The 18,931-nt window shown below is 37.7% G+C and overlaps 5 protein-coding genes across 9 annotated transcripts in view; 3 read left to right on the top strand and 2 right to left on the bottom strand.

Moving 5' to 3' along the window:
* The first annotated feature begins 291 nt into the window (after nucleotides 1–291).
* Nucleotides 292–1,173, top strand: crcp (CGRP receptor component). The gene is made up of 3 exons (XM_031988423.2): nucleotides 292–585; nucleotides 682–952; nucleotides 1,029–1,173. The coding sequence occupies exons 1-3, from the start codon at nucleotides 578–580 to the stop codon at nucleotides 1,134–1,136; spliced, it is 387 nt and encodes a 128-aa protein (XP_031844283.1). The 5' UTR covers nucleotides 292–577; the 3' UTR covers nucleotides 1,137–1,173.
* On the bottom strand, nucleotides 1,149–3,454 carry DENR (density-regulated protein). Of its 4 annotated transcripts, none has more exons than XM_076372138.1 (6): nucleotides 3,325–3,454; nucleotides 2,053–2,181; nucleotides 1,859–1,943; nucleotides 1,596–1,775; nucleotides 1,382–1,521; nucleotides 1,149–1,315 (listed from the first exon to the last, which is right to left on the bottom strand). In XM_076372138.1, exons 2-6 carry the CDS (start codon nucleotides 2,152–2,154, stop codon nucleotides 1,271–1,273), a joined length of 552 nt encoding a protein of 183 aa, XP_076228253.1. In that variant the 5' UTR covers nucleotides 2,155–2,181; nucleotides 3,325–3,454; the 3' UTR covers nucleotides 1,149–1,270. The 4 variants fall into 4 exon arrangements, with proteins under 4 accessions (XP_076228253.1, XP_031844278.1, XP_031844280.1 ...); XM_031988418.2 differs by lacking the exon at nucleotides 3,325–3,454 and adding an exon at nucleotides 2,309–2,455; XM_031988420.2 differs by lacking the exon at nucleotides 3,325–3,454 and adding an exon at nucleotides 2,309–2,437 and having other exon boundaries at nucleotides 2,053–2,249.
* On the top strand, nucleotides 2,571–14,603 carry clu (clustered mitochondria protein homolog). Its single transcript, XM_031988391.2, has 17 exons — nucleotides 2,571–2,878; nucleotides 6,894–7,261; nucleotides 7,337–7,759; nucleotides 7,836–8,202; nucleotides 8,336–8,472; nucleotides 8,550–8,830; nucleotides 8,909–9,035; nucleotides 9,110–9,284; nucleotides 9,604–9,806; nucleotides 9,927–10,068; nucleotides 10,140–10,345; nucleotides 10,428–10,634; nucleotides 10,712–10,810; nucleotides 10,938–11,282; nucleotides 11,352–11,624; nucleotides 11,835–11,960; nucleotides 12,039–14,603. Exons 1-17 carry the CDS (start codon nucleotides 2,788–2,790, stop codon nucleotides 12,780–12,782), a joined length of 4,314 nt encoding a protein of 1,437 aa, XP_031844251.2. The 5' UTR covers nucleotides 2,571–2,787; the 3' UTR covers nucleotides 12,783–14,603.
* LOC116432072 (U6 small nuclear RNA (adenine-(43)-N(6))-methyltransferase) lies at nucleotides 13,041–17,377 on the bottom strand. 2 transcript variants are annotated; one of them, XM_031988415.2, is made up of 8 exons: nucleotides 17,218–17,376; nucleotides 16,501–17,016; nucleotides 16,211–16,430; nucleotides 15,999–16,139; nucleotides 15,577–15,931; nucleotides 15,305–15,503; nucleotides 14,612–15,230; nucleotides 13,041–13,948 (listed from the first exon to the last, which is right to left on the bottom strand). In XM_031988415.2, exons 2-7 carry the CDS (start codon nucleotides 16,603–16,605, stop codon nucleotides 14,679–14,681), a joined length of 1,572 nt encoding a protein of 523 aa, XP_031844275.1. In that variant the 5' UTR covers nucleotides 16,606–17,016; nucleotides 17,218–17,376; the 3' UTR covers nucleotides 13,041–13,948; nucleotides 14,612–14,678. The 2 variants fall into 2 exon arrangements, with proteins under 2 accessions (XP_031844275.1, XP_031844274.1); XM_031988414.2 differs by having other exon boundaries at nucleotides 16,501–17,377.
* Nucleotides 17,222–18,931, top strand: part of Evi5 (ecotropic viral integration site 5) — a 63,470-nt gene continuing 61,760 nt past the window's right edge. The window contains exon 1 of the mRNA XM_031988400.2: nucleotides 17,222–17,591. The gene's annotated coding sequence lies outside the window, so the exon portion shown is untranslated. The remainder of the gene's footprint in view (nucleotides 17,592–18,931) is intronic.

Genomic DNA, 18,931 nt, shown 5'->3' with positions numbered 1-18,931 from the left:
GTAGTTGTGCCATTTTCTTTCTACATTTCAGACAATAAAGATTTATATACTGTCTTTAAAATATGGTTTTATACAGATGAAAATATTCATCGAATCTTCGTTTCGTAATTTCTACCGGACAGTGTATTTTTGACGGATTAAATGCATTTTCTGATTATATTATGAAATTCACTTAAATATGTATTAATAAATTATTCAAACTTATATATATAATATTACTTAAGTTCATTTATTGTATGATTTACGTAAGGAAATTAATGAGTTGTTTTGGTGCGAAATTTAAATTCTTTTTGTATTTACATCAGTGCTCCATCTGTATTGTTGACAGCGCGCTATTTGAATTGTTGGATTTATAAATTAAATACTATTATTGTATAGAAAACGTAACTATATATACATTTTTTGCTGTAAATGTTGTTATCGAACATTACAATTTTTAATTTTCTGATAATTTGTTATATATTTTTAATGTCGATACAGTTTTAACTTCTGTGAGTATCTAACCTATAACCTGTAATGTATCTTTTATTGAAATCGTAGTAGATTGCGGTTAATAAACCCAATTTACGTATTCATCATGGAAGTGTAAGTAAAACTTCTGTTTCTGCGTTATAATTAATCTCGAAAACCATTTACTTGTTCAAGACTTGAGTATCTAGATTTTATAACAGCTTATTTCAGGCTGAAAGAGTGTGCAGCTTACTTGAGCAACTATGAAGTTCTGGACATTTTGCAAAATATAAAAGCAAATAAAAAACAGAAGATGAAACAAAATCAATTGGCAACTATAACTTATCAAACTATACGATATTTAGAAGAAACTCCATGTAAAAAACAATCGTCTGAGAAGATTAGAGACTTCTTGAAAGCAGTGGAATCCTTTAAATTAACAAAATGTGAAAAGTTGACTCTTTTAAATGTCTGTCCCAAAACACCTCTTGAAATACAATTGGTATTATATAGTTAATTACATAATAATCAATGTGATGTATGTATTAAAGTTATATATTTAAAATGTATTATTACAGATTGTGGAAGACAGCGAAGAACGCTTGTCTGATGAGGAAGTAGAATCTTTACTTCAAGCAGTAACAAATTATTTGGGTGAAGAAGAGCAAGTTGAAAAAGATGGGTAACATATTGTAACTATTTTACATTTATAAGTTTTTTAAAAATATTTTATATATGTTATGTACATTTTATTCATAATAAACATGGAAATAGTATAATATTAAATACAATTGTGCATGTAAGACTTTTAATTGATCCATTATCTTTTTTGATCACCAAGGTCATCTATAGAATCTTCATCGATCTAAAAATGCAATACACGTTGAATTATATCACTTTCAGTTACACATAGAGTACTAATTATATTTACCTGTGGCCACTTTTCTGGAATCACCTCGAACAAATCATCTTTCACATCCCCTTGTATAACTATTTCGTCGTCTCCTGTTACACTGGATCCACATGCAAACTTACTACCAAAAAACTTTGCAGCCACTTTCAGATCAATGTCTAAAAATAAGAAATAACACTATAGTACAATGATTAAACTGAGAAGCTACCATTAGAAATGTTTTCTGTATTACCAAAAGTACTTAGTCCAGTCACAACAGTGACAGATTTCTTTTTTCCTCTAGGTGCTCTAGACACGGTCACTAACTTAGGAACGTCTTCTTTCTTCTTGGTCTTCAACATACCTTTCCCACCGCGTTTCTGCCTTTTCTTTTCATCCTCACCTCCACCCGCTTCAGTGGTATTGTCTTCAACTATCAATTAATAAAACGATCAATACAAATAGTAATCAACATTTTTCATGATAAATATTTTGACAGATGATTACAAGAATTACCTAACTTCACTTTCTCGAACTCCGTCGGCAAATTCCTTTCCAACCATTGCTTGCATTTTTCATATTCTGGATAATACTCGCAGTACTGCAGTATGGAAGAAAATGGACCGAGTATGAAAAATATTTAAATACAATTACCGTGTCATGCAATATAAACTGCAACCGCTTATACTTCGAGACCAACGAAGTCTCACCTCGATGGGAAGAGAGCAGTTCCCGCAATATTGTACTTGTATCGGGTAAGTGACATTAGGATCTGGTCCCAAGCGTAAATCTGATTGTTCTTCTGCCGACATTTTCAATTACTTAACCTGCCCCTAAAACTGAAGAAACGTTTCATTTAAATGAACCGAAAGACTCGTTCTGCCCGCTTAAACTATTCTTATATCCCCTGAAACAATTGAATATCGTTACGTTAGATTTATCACAGTACAGAATGCGTAGCATTACCTATTCAAATGATAGCGCATAAGGTTAGGAATTCGTTATCTAGTAATTTTAATGCGGCCTGTACAATTCCTCCATATTGAACAATTGCTGCCAATCAAAGGCAGGTCCCGGTAAGATTCAACTTCAGAACCCTACGAGGTTTGGTGTGTTCCACCGGCAACAGCAAATAGGGGACACTCTGTATGAAATCAGGGGTAGGTCACGTGACCGGGCAGCCCAATAAACGAGTCCGGCTCGATAAGCCGTAGAGATGGGGACCAATCGTGCACATTAGACTTTGTACTTCGTTCGAAATGCACGTGCAGTAGAGAAAAGCGGTTCCAGTGTATTCCGGAGTTAGTGTGCTGCCTCGTGAAAAGAGACGAGCATCGTTTCAGGCCGACTTCTTGAGAGGTGTGTGTGCGTGTTACTGTGGGATCGGAACGTGCCGGGTTGAGTCGGGAGGCGTGTGAAAATTCGAAAAGAATTGTTAGAGGGAGATGACACTGGGCGCACAAATCGAGGTCTCAGCAGAAAACGGGAACATGAAAATCTCATTGCTGAACGGCGACGGGGATCAAACGGCTACTGGTTAGTACACGGTAATTTTCAATTCTAACGCCCATTTCGAATCTATCCCCGTTCCTTTTCGAGGTTAAACGGCGCCGTTGATAACGGTTATGTAATGGTCCCCGGGTGTCGTCAGGTTACCGTGTTCCGTTCACTTTAATCTCCGCTTGAACAATGCCGCCTTGGCCAAAAAGCCGGGCCTTCCTCGGTGTTATGTAATATGCAAATTGCGCGAATCTCCCTGTGTTCCGCGGGGTCATCATATGCGAGCCACGAGTTTCTTAGCTGGCCGAGCAGCGGCGAGCTAGCAGAAGACGCGAGTACACCGCTAGCAGACGATTTTTCCACGGGGGCCCCCCGTGAAAAAAGAAGTACTGTTAACGGCCGCCAATTGATTTCGCAACAAAAGTTGCCGCATGTTTTGCAAGTAGTTACACAAGAACGCGCGAGACCGTCGTTTGACGTACCTCATCTCGCGAAGACGCATCGAATCAATGCGTTAACCGTTCACGGCTACCTCTAACCGCTGTTTCACGGGTGTTCCGATCGTTCCTCGCTCCGGGTACCGACGAGTTTCCGTTGCGAACCAATTCGTACCTGCGAAGCACGTGATTAGTTCGTATGTGAACAATGATCTTGTGTACCTACTTGAACCGTTTCACTTACCTCGAGCAATTTTTCTCTTCGATGTTTCGATGACTTTTTTTTTCTTTTTCTTTTTTTATATATATATGTATATATGTGTATATATATAAAATTCAATTATGAACATTCGGTACGTTTCGGCTATAACGTGCGTTCCTTTTTTTCCGTTGGTTTGTTTACAAGACTTGCCATTCGATGGATCGAAATAATTATTATCGACAATTGCTGTGATAAAGTGTTAGGCGTTTCGTTGTATTTTGGCAGTGTAATGCGGAAAGATTTAAAGATGGCAGATCGCGGTAACGATTTTAACTGGATTCGATGGAATTACGGGAATCACTGGAAATCAGGGATTCCACGCAATTGTGCTTGTTCTGTTTTTTTCCGTGTCGAACGATATTTCCGTTTCTCCCCGGGAGCTACTGGCATTGCTCGTTTTTCGGTGTCCGAGGCCTTCGGTGTGGAAGGCGAACGTGTTAATTTGAAAAGAAATCACCGATCCCTAAGGGACCTTAGTGTTATTAATCAACGTCAATTGACGCTAGTCCATTTTCCTTAGGCTGTTCTTCTTCGAACGCTCCCTTTCCCTAAAAAAAGAGTCCAGGCAAGCACGTGTCTGTTAACGACACCACGTGCATAGGCGTGGAAACGAAAAATTAATAACGGAAGTATTCCCATGAAATTTTCATATACAACAAAATCGTCATTCATGAATATAACACTTTTTTATTTTCTTATCAATCGACACGAATCGAATAGTAAAAACCGAAATGTAATTGTTCCTCTAATTTATCATTTTTATTTTCTCTTTTTTATTAACTGGTAATTTTCGAAATGGGTTCTAGTAAAAGTTACATTGGAATATAGCGCGAGAAATATTTGTATTCTACAGGAGGTTACACGTTTCAAAAGAACAATGGTGAATTGCTAAGATTATCGATACCAGAGGTTATCGGTTTCCTTTCTGACGTTATGTTATGCTTCCTAGCGTCTCACTTCGATTTCGATATAACGAGATATTTCATTGCGGTACATGGCGTGATTTTTAACTACGATTGCGTTTCCTTGTATCTACGTGTACAGATTGATTTATTATAATCAGCCTAGTTTAATCACGGCGGAAATATTACGTGCGGGAATACATGAGAATAAATTGTCGAGTAAACGTAAACTTTCGAAAACGTTTATGAACATTTTTAATATACATTTATCTTTGATTTGCAACGGTAATTTCTTTACATTGGTGGGCGAATCTAGGTGAAGGACAACTTGTACTCGTCTTACATATTTATTATGGAAAACTATTATTATCTATCGCAGTGCAGCAGGGTAGATTTAAAATTTTAACGAATCCATTTATCAACTTACCCGCACGTGGTCGAATCAGAAATAACATTGAATATTGATAAGGTTTCTTGTGCGAGGCCCGGCATTGCTAATGAAAGCAAACAATCATTCGTTTTTACCTTGCTAATGAACCACGAAATGAATCGCCGGCAACAAATTCGAGATTTCGTCTTGGATTCGAACGTTTTCCAATACTTTTAATTCGTGCGACACCTGCAAGATTGCGCTACTCTTATTACACAATCCTGTTTAACCGGTAAACCAGCGAATACTCTTTTCTCCATTAATTTGGACATGGCAGTATTTCCATCATTAGTATTTTTCCTAATCAATAAAAAGAGATTACTATTATAATTGTTTTCTGTTATTATGTATAACATTACATACTTTGCTAGATTCTTTGTTATCACTTTGATAGGTTATGTTGCTCGGCCAAGGAAATTAAAGTACGAAAACGAAGGAATTCAAATTCGATTGCATCATTGTTGTGACTACAGGAATTTTATTGATGTTATATTTTTAGGGACTGTTCGTTAGATGGTACGTTTATTGTTTTCCAAATATGAGCGGGTAATAATTCGAAGTGTTCACGCTCCAAGGATAATTAAAAAAAATTAAATATCTATAGAAAAATCATATGTGACGATAATGAACCTAAACGTATTTCGTTTTTCTTTTCCGACGATGTTATCTCTGAATTCCTTTCAAAACTTTGTTCCTTATCTCTCGTTCCACGATAAGAAAAACATCCAAAATAGAGGACAGATTCAAAACGAAATAGTAAAACGTTACGCGATAGTATCACGATAAAGCAATTGGTTCACAAGATAAAGTTGTAGAGTCCGTAAAGCATGAATATACATGGCACCGACGGTCCCAAAGAATTTCTTTTTACGATAAGGTTTTTTTTCTTCTTCGTGTATCAGTGAATGTAAATCAACGTTTCGTTAAAATGTATATTTTCAAAGCCAAGGTTCCCACGTGGTATCTGCCAAGGTATTTAACAATTAATGGGTCTTTTCTTGGGACGAAGATTTTAATAAACATTTATTTTTCTAATACAAATTTTTATTTAATGCCTGTATCACCGCCACGTTATTATAAATAAAGTACTTTTAACCAATCCTTATTGTCTTAGTCCATACACTTATCGTCGAATCCATACTCGTCAACTTGTCTATCGATATCATGATTTCAATTTTGAATCGAAGACTTTCACAAATTCGCAAAAAACAAATATGCACGCGTGAAATATTCAATTTTCATAAGTGAAAAAATCAATGTTATTTTCACTAATTGGAAATAATTATTTGTACCGAATGGTGGCAACGAATTCAATGTGAAACGTGAATGATATATTTGTGTTTACGAGAATTGATGAAGATCAAGGTCCCGCGTGCGTGAAAATTTCGGAACTATTCGACAATGCTGGTGGATCACGGAGGAACAATGATAACAGCCCGCCTTCTTGATCGTAATTAATAATGGTACCCAGAGGACCGTACGTAGGCCCGAAATGGATGTATATCGCAAACATGGTATCGACAAAAATAGTACGGCATTTGAGTACGGACTATTTACATTGCCGTTTATTTATAAGTGCATTGGTGAATGCAAGTGCTAGCCCCACGGATACCCACTACCGTATCTATTTGAAAATGCACCCTCGTTTCCAGGAGCACGTCTCGCGACATCGCTTATTTATATCTCTGTCACGATGAACGTGTTCGAGGAAAGCTGTTGAACCACATCCATCAAAGAAGAATGACGTTTGTTTATTTTCGTGGTATTCCTATAAATCAGACGAAATGCTAATACTGAAACACAAAAGAAAATGTTTACCGGACATTCTGTGAATTGTTTAATTCGTTTAATACCATTGTGAAAATTATTTCATTGGAAAGTATATATTCAATGTAGAAAGAGATATTAGTACAGTTATTTCCTTCTGTTTAGGGTATAATACATGTTAATTTATTGGTCTGACGTGTTATGGAAAGTATGTTATCTGAGAACTAATAACTTGTTTCTTTGTAAATTGTAGATCTGAAGGAAAACATAGAGGAAACAGGAAGCGCTAGTATGTTCACAAAAGCTGTGGTCGAAAAAGGCGAAGTTGAGGCCACAAAAGAGGAAGGAAATGAAAAGGAAAGGGAAAAGGAGAAAGAAAAGGAAAAAGAAAAAGAAAAAGAAAAAGAAAAAGAAAAAGAGAAGGAGAAAGAGAAAGAGCAGGAAAATGAAAATGACAAAAAAAGCAACAAGAGTGAGAAAACAACAGACGGTGACAAAGATAAGGATGCAGGAAATGAACAGGAAGTTGTTTTCATTCAGGACATGGGATTTACCGTCAAAATTGTTAGTCCAGGAGCAGAGCCCTTTGATATTCAAGTTTCTAGTATGGAATTGGTTCAGGTAGCTAACAGCTTCTTTGATTATTTTGTTGAATTCCACACGATCATTGAAATAAAATTGTATTCCAATTTTCAGGAAATTCATCAACTGCTCATGGACAGGGAAGATACTTGTCACCGCACCTGCTTCTCCCTTCAACTTGACGGCAACACGTTGGATAATTTTGCCGAGTTGAAGAACATCGAAGGCTTGAAAGAGGGTTCGATAATTAAAGTGGTCGAGGAACCATACACGATGCGAGAAGCCCGCATTCATGTCCGACATGTTCGAGACTTACTGAAGTCGGTGGATCCTGCAGATGCCTACAACGGCGTCGAATGCAGCAGTTTATCCTTTCTGAACGTTGTGACTAATGGTGACATCCTCGAGAAAAAGAAAAGCAGGGCAGACTCGGTTGATTGTACTCCGCCAGATTACATTATACCTGGCTGTAAAGACAGGCCTTTATTACCCCTTCAGCCACAGGCCAAGGAACAAAAATGTCCTCCATGTTTAAAGGTATCTAAGAAGATGCTAAGCACTTCCTCGAACAATATCTGTAATTCGGTTTAATTACTTCAATTACGTATCTTAGGTTTTAACGACATCCGGATGGAATCCTCCACCAGGTCACAGAAAGCTTCACGGTGACTTATTATACTTACACGTGGTGACACTAGAAGATAAGCAGTATTACTTGACTGCCTGTGCAAGGGGATTCTTTGTTAATCAGTCAACAAAAGAAATGTTTAATCCTAAACCAGCGACCCCAAGCCATCTGTGTCACAGCTTAATTGAGCTACTGAACCAACTCAGCCCAGCATTTAAACGAGGTTTCGCCTCTATGCAAAGGAAAAGAACGCAAAGGCATCCCTTTGAAAGAGTCGCCACGCCGTATCAATTGTACGCGTGGAGTGCGCCTCAGATTGAACATACGATCGATGCGATACGCGCTGAAGACAGTAAGTTTCCTATTAAACCCGTAAATGAGATCAATAGGTACCCAGCTAATGAAGGTTGGACGAAGAAACACTGATCTTCTAGATTCACCTGAAGTATCTTTCATTTCTCAAAGTCCCATTTTTCTGTGTTCAGCCTTCTCTTCCAAGTTGGGGTACGAGGAACACATACCCGGACAAACCAGGGACTGGAACGAGGAGCTGCAGACAACAAGAGAGTTACCTCGCAAAAACTTACCCGAAAGACTGCTTAGGGAACGTGCTATTTTTAAGGTGTGTTAATCTTTACAGAACTGGTCGCGTTTGAAACCAAGTCGTACCAAGACAATCGCGATTAATGAATAATTTAGGTTCACAGTGACTTCGTCGCCGCTGCAACTCGCGGAGCAGTAGCCGTGATAGATGGCAACGTGATGGCAATAAATCCTGGCGAGGAGGCGAAAATGCAGATGTTCATATGGAACAACATTTTCTTCTCCCTTGGATTCGACGTCAGGGATCATTACAAAGAACTGGGCGGCGACGCCGCCGCGTTCGTCGCGCCGCGCAATGACTTGCAAGGTGTCAGAGTGTACGCAGCGGTTGACTTGCCCGGCCTTTACACGCTCGGTACCGTTGTGATCGACTACAGGTTTGTATAACGCCGCGCGAAGCTAGACGGACGTTGAGTCCTTATCGTCGTCATCGTCATTCGTATCTCATTGCACAGAGGATATCGTGTCACCGCTCAGTCTATCATCCCAGGAATACTGGAACGCGAGCAAGAGCAGTCGGTAGTTTATGGTTCTATAGATTTTGGGAAAACGGTGCTCACGCATCCTAAGTACCTCGAGTTGGTGAGTCGCTTGTTAACGGTAGATATTCGATGGATATTGAACAGTTCTCTTATTTTACGGATTTCATTTTATAGTTAAATAAAGCTGGTCACCAATTAAAAATTCTTCCCCATAAAGTTATCAACGACGCCGGAGAAGAAGTCGAGCTTTGTAGTAGCGTAGAATGCAAAGGTATCGTCGGGAATGACTCCCGACATTACGTACTCGACTTGTTAAGAACATTCCCTCCGGATGTGAATTTCCTGAAATGTAAGTGGACGCGATCAGTGATGTATTAACCCCTTGGCCTATGATTTATTTCTCAACTCTGATCGGCACGGATACTTTATCATTAATAATTTATGTGAAAAAGAGAAAAATTCTAAGCATATGTTGTGCCTATATTTCCTTTTAAGCATAATAGTTGATTACAGAGGAATAATATTTACTTTGAATTCGAATTAACTAAGTAATACATATATTTGTTGAATCATGTTGAAAATCTTCACCACGAGTCTCACTCGTTGTAGGACAAGGGGTTAAGAACGAGTTTTATATGTGTTTTTTGCATTTCTGTTATTTCTTTCAGTGGAAGATGTAGAGCTGAGCAAAGAAGCCAGAGCACTGGGTTTTCCAATCGAACACAAGCACAGATTGGCCTGTCTGCGTCAGGAATTGATTGACTCTTTCGTTGAGGCCAGATACGTTCAATTTATTAAACACGCCGCCGTTCATCTTCAACAACTCACGTCTGCCAGGAGAGTGCAAAAAGAAAAGGAACCCAACTCGAAGGTAACGAATAATTATTCATCATTTTTAATCGGTCTGCCGGATGATTTATCATGAAGATGATGTCTCATGAAGTTTCATCTTTGATTGAACGATACGTTAAAGTTTGGCATTCATTTTCAGGATGACAAGAAGGAAGAATCGAACGCCATTACAGTGGACAGTAATAAAGAGGACACGGCTCAGTCGCTCATAGAAGCAGACGAAGCAAAAAAAATTGTAGAAAGTATTACCGAAAGTATCACCGGAGGAGAGAAGCAAGAATGTAAGTAATTTTGTGTTCTTTTGTTCAGTTTCTATTCAATGGAAATTAATTTTTTAAAATCTCTTTCACAGTGGAAGAAAGCACGAAGGAGATAGTACGCAGAGCAGCAGCAGCAGTTGGTAGTTTACGAGAGGCCGAGTTCGATGTCAGGTTTAATCCGGACGTGTTTTCTCCGGGTGTGAAGCATCCGGATCCAACTGGTCTCGCTTTGAAGAAACAGAAACAGTTGGTGCAGGACGCCGCTGACTTTTTATTGACCGTGCAAATCCCTACGTTTGTAAGTTACATCTGCAGTGATCTATATACGATTACATAGATTCCTGTGATCATCTTTAATTAAAAATCCGTTCTCACCACAGATTCGGGAATGGTTGGATCACACGGCTGCAGCAATGGACGGCAGTACATTGGTGGAGGCCTTACACGGCAGAGGCATTAACGTACGTTATCTTGGGAAACTGGCTGCCATGTTAGCTGCAGTTCCACAGTTGCAGTACCTTAACCGTATCGCCGTTTCGGAGCTTCTTTTACGTTCTGCCAAACACATTTTTACATTTTACATGCAGGTACGCCGATTGAAGATAACCGAAAACTTCATGGATATCTTCGCAATCGAAACAAACCGTTATTTGTTCTTTTTTAGGGTACAGAATTAATGAGTCTTTCCGCCTCCATTAGCCATTTCTTAAATTGCTTATTGTCCTCTGCACAAATCATCCACCCGCAACAAAATCTCGAAGAGGTACGACGACACTAACTGGAAAATACCGTGTCTGATATGTTCGTTAAATCTAGCCGATTCCGCGATAAGAAGTCTCAATAAGGAAAATAATTTTCTAGGTGAAAATTCATGTAATTGCCGGTTTCAGCTTCAGAGTAAAACTGCAAAGCGACGCAATAAAAGGAAAGGTAGAAATAACGGTCCCCAACAGTCTGAAGTGGAATGGGCTTCCTTGACACCTAAATCTCTCTGGCAGCAAATTAAAGCCGACCTAAAGAGCTACTACGACTGGGAAACACCTTGTCCGGAGTCGCTAGACACCACGATAGATCATTTTCATCTTCAGAAAATATCTCTGCTCCGTGGCTTTTGTATAAAGACTGGTATACAAATATTGTTGCGCGAATACAACTTCGAGAATAAAAACAGAGCCACGTTTTTTGAGGAAGACATACTTAATATATTCCCTGTCGTGAAGCATATCAACCCTAGGGTATGTAATATATTTTTAATACAAAAAAAAAAGAAAATCACTTGCACGCTTACATTTGCTGTCTTTTAGGCCAGCGATGCGTACAATTTCTATACAACGGGTCAGAGTAAGATACAACAGGGTTACTTGAAAGACGGCTACGAATTGATCAGCGAAGCACTGAATCTTTTGAATAACGTTTACGGTGCTATGCATCCGGAAATCGCACAGTGTCTCAGAATGCTCGCTCGATTGAACTACATAATGGGTGATCACGGAGAAGCTCTTGCTACTCAGCAGAAAGCGGTGCTGATGTCGGAAAGAGTTAACGGAATTGATCATCCGTATACCATTACCGAATACGTAAGTGTTATGCCCAGGGATTTGAGTCGTACTCCGAGTCAGATTCGATGATCAGTGGTACAGAAAGTAATCTAATCAGCATGTCGTAATGTGGATTACAATTTTGACTCGGGTTAGACGATGGTTACAAGTCCCGGCTGCTTTTAATAAACGACATCGACCCTATAACCATTACAGTATTCAAAACACCTGGTATATTTTCTTTTAAAGATTCATCTCGCACTGTACTCTTTCGCGAATGGTCAAGTTTCTGTCTCGTTGAGGTTATTGTACAGAGCACGGTACCTAGCTTTATTAGTCTGCGGTGAAGATCACCCAGAAGTGGCGTTACTCGATGTAAGTAGACCGTCAAGTTGAAAGTATGAAACTGTACTAGAATTATCTTGATTACATTGCCACTAATCGTTTATTTAGAGCAATATCTCATTGATACTTCATGCTGTTGGAGAATACGAGCTGTCCCTTCGCTTCTTGGAACATGCGTTGGCCCTGAACCTCCGGTATCATGGTCCGCGGTCCTTGAAGGTTGCCGTCTCTTATCACCTAGTCGCGAGAACTCAGTCTTGCATGGGCGACTTCCGTGCTGCTTTGAACAACGAAAAGGAGACTTATGCTATATATAAACAGCAATTGGGCGAGGATCACGAGAAAACCAAAGAAAGCAGTGACTGCTTGAGACACTTGACGCAGCAGGCGGTCGTCTTGCAGAAGAAGATGAACGAGATATACACAGGGAAATCGGGTGTCAGTCTGCCGCCGATACAAGTGCAGCCACCCAGTATGGGCTCGGTGCTCGACATGCTGAACGTGATCAACGGCATTCTGTTCGTTCAGATCAGCCAGCAGGATATCGAGAACTTCAAGGCGGAGATAGAGAAGAGACAGAAGGAGCAAACCCCGGATGGAGAAGTGAAAGTCATTCAAAACGAGAACAAGAAGAATGAGAAGGAGAACAAGAAAGAGGAGAAGGATAACAATAAGAAGGAAGAGAAGGAGAACAAGAAGAACGAGAAGGAGAGCAAGAAGGAAGACAAGGAGAATAAAAAGGAGGAGAAGGAAAATAAGAAACTGGAGAAGAAGATTGAAGTTCAGCAGATCGAGTCGAAGAAGCTGGAGGAGAATAACACTACATTAGAACCAGTAGTCGCAGAGAGCTGAACTCGTTTTAACGCGCTAATGATGATACTTAGTAGTTTTTTCTCAGAGTCCTAGTCTTTCCCTGCCCGCGTCCGGTCTTCTTAAGAGTAACGCGAGTACGGTATGCAAAATTGATTGGGATGTAATAGCAGTGTTTGCTTGATAAAGCGCCGAGTATTGTTCAGTGTACCGTACACACTTGCAACGCGTTATTTAAAAGCGCGTTCACGTTTACGGTGCAACGGTGTTGATGGTATTACACGAAGTCCTGCGGGAACAATTTTTACCTGGACACACACACACGCAATTCCCAATTTCACGCCAAGCCGCAGAATTTCTTTGACTGATGATTTACGACTGCATAGAAAGAAAACTGGTTTTTCACTTGTGTAAATAATTCGAAACGAAACAAAACGGGATTCGTCGCTGTAGTGTACAATGCTTATCGCCGCAACGACTCACGGTTCGGTTGGATCACAAATTTCAAATGAATTATCATGAGTCAATGGTACCACTGTTTTTTGTTTTCTCCTAAGGGCTCAATTAATCGTACTATGTGACGGCAAAGCCTTCATCGGCATTATTCACACGTCACACCTCTATTAAACGACAAAATAAATGATTAGCGTCAGTTTCAGCGTACTACACAAGTGTTGCTAAATTCAAGCGAAACGCGAGGTACCGAGAAAAATCAAACGGTACAACGATTTCTGTAAAACAAGTAATGGACGTTTATTATTGTAGAATATAAGTCAATCGTTTTTTTTTCTTTTTTTTTGTACGTTTTCGATAGTCTATTTTATTAGTACATATTTGAGATCACTGTTTCGTGCCATTTAGACGTCACTGTCATTTTTCCATTTTATCGATTGCCATCGATGTGAGCTCTATGAGCTCGGTGCACGAATTAAAACGCATGAGAACATGTAACGTTGTTTTAACCTGTACTAACACATGGTCGAACTTGTTGAGTTCAGCACAAATACATGAATACATATCTTTGATAAATTTTCATCAGTTGGAGCTTTCTTACAACGGTTACGAAACGATTCTAAACGCATGAGAGACCAGTAAGAAATACAAGTGTCTGTATTGTATTCAACAAGGATAGCTCTATTGTTTTGTTTTTATCTCACCACATGTATCGCATCAAAAGAGGTTTCTTTCACTCGATCATCATTGAGGATCTGAAAGAAATTATTGAATTTTAGTGGTTTCTTTCTTCATGGTTAGTATTAAAAGAAAAATATATACGTTGTGAAGAAACGATTGGTGGCAGCAGAAATATGGTACAATGACAGATGAATACATTGTTACATTCATGATCGTTGATAAGAGTTATCGAAAACAGCGCATTAGTCATGTTATTATAAAGGTAGCGTCAATTTACTATTACCTACTAGAGGTACCACAGTTAGTGCTAGAGTTGTAAGAATGAAAATCAACTGTTTTCTCAAATGCTGATTTATCATTTTCTTTTTTCTTTTTTTTTCGTTTCTCAATCATGTTAATAGCGTCCGTTAAGAAAATGGATGCGACGAATAATGACCTACGTTGAAATTTTTGTTAGACTCAAAATTACATTCAATTAGGAAGAAAAAAACCAATGAACTGTTGGACATGTTTCAAAGGAACACTGCTTTGCGTTTTACTTATCAGTTACGTTTTTACTGATAGTGAAAGACGAAAGGAGTGGACATTGCTGAGTACTTTCTGTTTAACAACCATTCGTATACTTTACAAGGTGGAACATTATATAACAAATGTTAGTCAAAATGTATGATAAAAATGTTAGTTGATAAGGACTATTGATTATAAATAAAGTTAAATACTTGATTTACATATATTACCTGTTAGGTAACTTCGTCAAATCTAGGCATAAAATAAATCATTTTGTACGTAACTCAAATGAACGATTTAACAAGATTCCACGTTCTGTTCATGTGAACTTCCGCTTTGATTCATATCGTTGTCACACGTGACGCTTTCGTTTTTCTTTAGTCTTTTTCGTTTCTTTCTTTGCAACGCTATGTGTTGCTTCTGAAAATGATCTCGAACATCCAATTTGTTTATTAAATATTGTTTGAACGTTTCCAAAGCATTCCTGCCACCGCTTCCTTTTTCGAATATCATAGATATTCTTATACTGTCTCTCTCAGAGTCCTCTTCATGTTCTACCAGTTCAACAAAGAAATTGCATACCAGGAATGGATCTGTAGTATGAGAACAATTTTGATCATGTATTTGGTCACTGGCAATTTTTGCGTCACCTTGATTCAATTCCTCTACAGTATTTTTTTCAGAACAATCGGCATTACTATTTATATTATGATCTTCACATTGGTTCATCTGTCTTTGAGCCAATCGACGTTTTCTACGTGCATGTGACCAAGAATCATTTTCTGCGACTAACTGACACGACCAACCATTGAAATCATCAATGGGTAAATTCAATTCCTTGACATGTATCTATACACAGAATAGAAGTTTGGTTAATATTTTGTAGATGCTATATATTGAAATACAAGTAAATTACATATTACATGTAATTCTTCCATTGACTCCTCTAGGAAATTGATCAAGTTATCAAAAGAAGAAAATTTATCTTGCATTGGAAATTGTATCTCAGTCGGGCGCTTTTCTTTTAATAACTTTGCAATGTAATCTCCACTTTTCCTGATAACTGATGCAGTTGTCAAGTCAATCACATCTTTTGGTAAAAATGTCCAAGCTAAGCCCCATCTATCAAATAGATATATTACTGATAAGAATTTTATAAATAGCAGAATTTCATTCGATAAAATGATGAATTTACCGTTTGGTGTGACCTTGACAAAATTCTGTCCATGTAGTATTCTCTATTTTTCGTCTTTTTAGCAACTTCAACAGAAACAACAAGTTACTTCTTCGTCCAAACATTGTGGTATAAATTTTTATTTTGTCTTTCATTTCTGAACTTTCATCAATCATCTGTGTTACAAATGCTCTTTCACCACCTTGAATTGTAAGCTCAGCCTTGTTTCCAGTTGGAGCGTTTCTGGGTGGCAGACATTTTATTATTCTCTCTGATCTTTCTGTTTCAAAAAAAGGAGGATTACACATTGTGAAATGGTAGGTTTCTCCTTCTTTCACAATATCCTTGAAGGTTGTTTGTCCATCTACTTTCAATACTGAAAATAGTATTATACGAATATTAAAATGTTTTTTACCAGGATATAATGTGTAATCAAAATTTACCTTTTATTAAATGCTGCAGGTTGTTATTTTCAACTTGTTGAATGGCTGTTTGAATACTTGTTTCATCAACTTCTGTACCAATCATCCGATTTCCATACATTTTTGCAAATAATAAAGGGTATATACAAACCGCACCAGTGCCTGTAAAAGATCAATCTTTGTGCTTGAAAAATTATGAGAGTAAACATTATGATTTATTTAATTGTTGATACCAATATCTATGCCAATGGTTTCTTTCATTTCACAGAAAGAAGAATGTTTTATTAAATCTTCGATCCACAAAACATAATTCAACCGTAATGGCAAAGTTGGCACCAATTTATTTGGAGGTATTTTTACTTCTAAATTAAAGTCATGTTTTAACAGTACTTCTGTCAGTACACGCAGACTTTCTCCATTTTTGAAGTCTATTTTCACTTTGCCAGTTAGATCCTAAAAGTGTAACCATTAAAACATGTTCAACATTCAATGAAAGTAACATTTAAATATATGTTTTGCTTACTATATTCGCAATATTACAGAATGATGGATATGACAGTGCGAGATGTTTAAAGTCCGGAATTTTTTTATATGGATTTCTAGGATGCATAAATTTTCTTAAAGACATTTTAAACTTCGTTGCTTCGTACAAAGCTTACAAATGTTCTACGATACGGAAAATGTAAGATTTACATGTCTCTCCTAGTAAATTCTTCCTTTTACAAACGTAAAAGCTCATAAATGGTACGTCATTTTCTGGGACACGTGCATTTACTTACGCTGAATTCTCATTTAACAACAATGCAAATTTGCTTCTGTTCATAATCATTAAATGAAAATGCACAGTATTCGTAGACATCAAAGATCATTATTTTCATTGTATATTGCCTTGGATTAATCAATTTCGATGATAAGTGACAGTTATTTTCATTTAGTTCAGAAATGAATTCGAGATATTCCAAATACAGTCAAAGTTTGCTCCCATAATTTTTTATTTTTTGATTCCATTGCTATTTCCGCCCTTTTGCGACGATAACGGCTATTGGGTAAATCGTTAAAAATAAATAATGGCGATTAATGTTGGCCAATGAGGATACAGAACATATCGAGTTACACTTTTGTTCTAAATGAAATAAACAAGTAGGGTGTTAATTATGAAACAATTTAACCGCTATTGTTAATTATAATAATTCTATTTCTAATCCGAACGAAGAGCAAATATAAACTACAAAGAATTTACGTTCATTGCTACGTTGGAAATGTACTCTAATCACATCGAAGACAATTTTTTACGTCTACGTTTCTAAAATTATGAAAAATCTGAGTAGTGTCTCGTTAGAAATAATTAAAACAATTGTCTCGACGATTGAACACTTTGTAAAGCAAAAAAAATACTATTCGCGTGTTCCATGTCGGTTACCGAAATGTTGGCAACACTGAGTGCGAGCAAATCTATCCGTGATGACAATTTTAAGTGGTGACAGCCGCGTATGTGCTTGTTCGTTGCATTTGTAGCGGTGTTTTGTATGATTTTGCTGATGGGAAATTTTATTTTCTAACATAGTGCGTGACTCGCTCGCCGAAAAGCATATGGAATAATCAGTCGCATCGTCGGTGAGTCTTTTCTAGCGGTTTCCGTACATATTAGAAACAGATGGTTGTTGGTAATTTGGTAGTCTGACAATTCGTTAATATGGGCAAGTGCCACTCTGACAGTTTTCCTTTTTCGTCGTCGTATTGTTCGGCACCTGTTATCCTAGATTCGTGTCTGTTTCCTCGACTTAATGTCCATTGTCACCGATGCATATTTTATGCAGGTGAAAACCGTCGCGATATCGACAAATTACACGCGAGAGAGGGATTAATGATGTCACGTTGAAAATATTTATTTCTTCTTGTTATGACTTACCACTCGAACACCGGATACTTGGATTTCTAATAATATTCATCGACATAGAACCAACAACTGTCATACCATCATAAGTAGTTCCATAAATATTTATAAGAGATAAGTGGTACTTGAACCTTATCTTGACCAAAACATTACAATTTCTCATATTTACATTGTAGAGTGATTAAAAATTGGAACACGTGTTACTTTGCTTCTGCAAATGTTTTATACTGATTTCCTTGCTAGAATATAGTAACCTAAAAGTGCTATATATTGCATTCTCATGTTTTATTGTTTCTGGTAACGTGGGATGCAGGAAAGTATAGATAAAGTATTATCAGTGAAGTTATTATTGACTAGTTGTACACGATCTCTGAATTACATGTACATATATATTGTAATATAAAGTATCCACATCCGCTTAAACTATAACAAACTTCATGAAATTATTATGATTATCTATCACTCGGATATAGATATTAGACGTCCCATTGCTTTCTCATAGTTAAATCATTTTTATTATCGTCTACTTTACACATATAATATCATTTCATGTAAATTACAAATCCAAGCTTCATTACCTACAATGTAAACCATAACAGAAACAAAATGTAAATTTAAGTAACACCATCAATGCAATTGAAATAGGTTTTTCTTCTAAACTCTCTCAATGCACTTCTAACTGGGATTATAACAATTTTCCAATATCATTACGCAACTTTCATTCCTATATAATGAAAGTTTTGACGAACGATACAATCACTTTTTCATGTAACGAAAAAAGTGTTCGGTCGGCGGGGAGGTACCGTGTGCAGAAGTGCCTGAGGCCTGTGAATACCGTAATGCGGCCCTGTGTATCGGTAGTATCCTGGAAGTAGCGGCGGCATTAAAGTGAATAGGAGAAAGAAAGAAACAAAAAAAAAAGAAAAAAAAATACTACAGCCACGGAAATCACGGGAATGTTTTAAAATGATCGCGTTCCGCGACGCGGCGCACAACCCGCTCTTTCATTTCGATCGCTTTGTCCGCACACGCATTTGGACGATTGCTTTCCACGTATACA

The sequence above is a fragment of the Nomia melanderi genome, chromosome 11, assembly GCF_051020985.1.
Source record: "Nomia melanderi isolate GNS246 chromosome 11, iyNomMela1, whole genome shotgun sequence".
Lineage (NCBI taxonomy): Eukaryota > Metazoa > Arthropoda > Insecta > Hymenoptera > Halictidae > Nomia > Nomia melanderi.
Note: the sequence above shows the minus strand (reverse complement) of the source record. Positions and strands in the feature narration are given on the sequence as shown.

Bases quoted from the DNA above. Each gene is read 5' to 3' on its own strand.
- crcp (XM_031988423.2), top strand. The intron at 953-1,028 runs GTATTATATAGT...GTATTATTACAG, and splicing joins CACCTCTTGAAATACAATTG to ATTGTGGAAGACAGCGAAGA.
- DENR (XM_076372138.1), bottom strand. From the start codon at position 2,154: ATGTCGGCAGAAGAACAATCAGATTTACGCTTGGGACCAGATCCTAAT. The intron at 1,522-1,595 runs GTAATACAGAAA...TCTTATTTTTAG, and splicing joins GACTGGACTAAGTACTTTTG to ACATTGATCTGAAAGTGGCT. The intron at 1,316-1,381 runs GTAAATATAATT...TTGCATTTTTAG, and splicing joins TTCCAGAAAAGTGGCCACAG to ATCGATGAAGATTCTATAGA.
- clu (XM_031988391.2), top strand. From the start codon at position 2,788: ATGACACTGGGCGCACAAATCGAGGTCTCAGCAGAAAACGGGAACATG. The intron at 2,879-6,893 runs GTTAGTACACGG...TGTAAATTGTAG, and splicing joins CGGGGATCAAACGGCTACTG to ATCTGAAGGAAAACATAGAG. The intron at 9,036-9,109 runs GTGAGTCGCTTG...TTCATTTTATAG, and splicing joins ATCCTAAGTACCTCGAGTTG to TTAAATAAAGCTGGTCACCA.
- LOC116432072 (XM_031988414.2), bottom strand. From the start codon at position 16,605: ATGTCTTTAAGAAAATTTATGCATCCTAGAAATCCATATAAAAAAATT. The intron at 16,431-16,500 runs GTAAGCAAAACA...TTACACTTTTAG, and splicing joins TCTGTAATATTGCGAATATA to GATCTAACTGGCAAAGTGAA. The intron at 15,231-15,304 runs GTAATATGTAAT...TTCTGTGTATAG, and splicing joins AGTCAATGGAAGAATTACAT to ATACATGTCAAGGAATTGAA.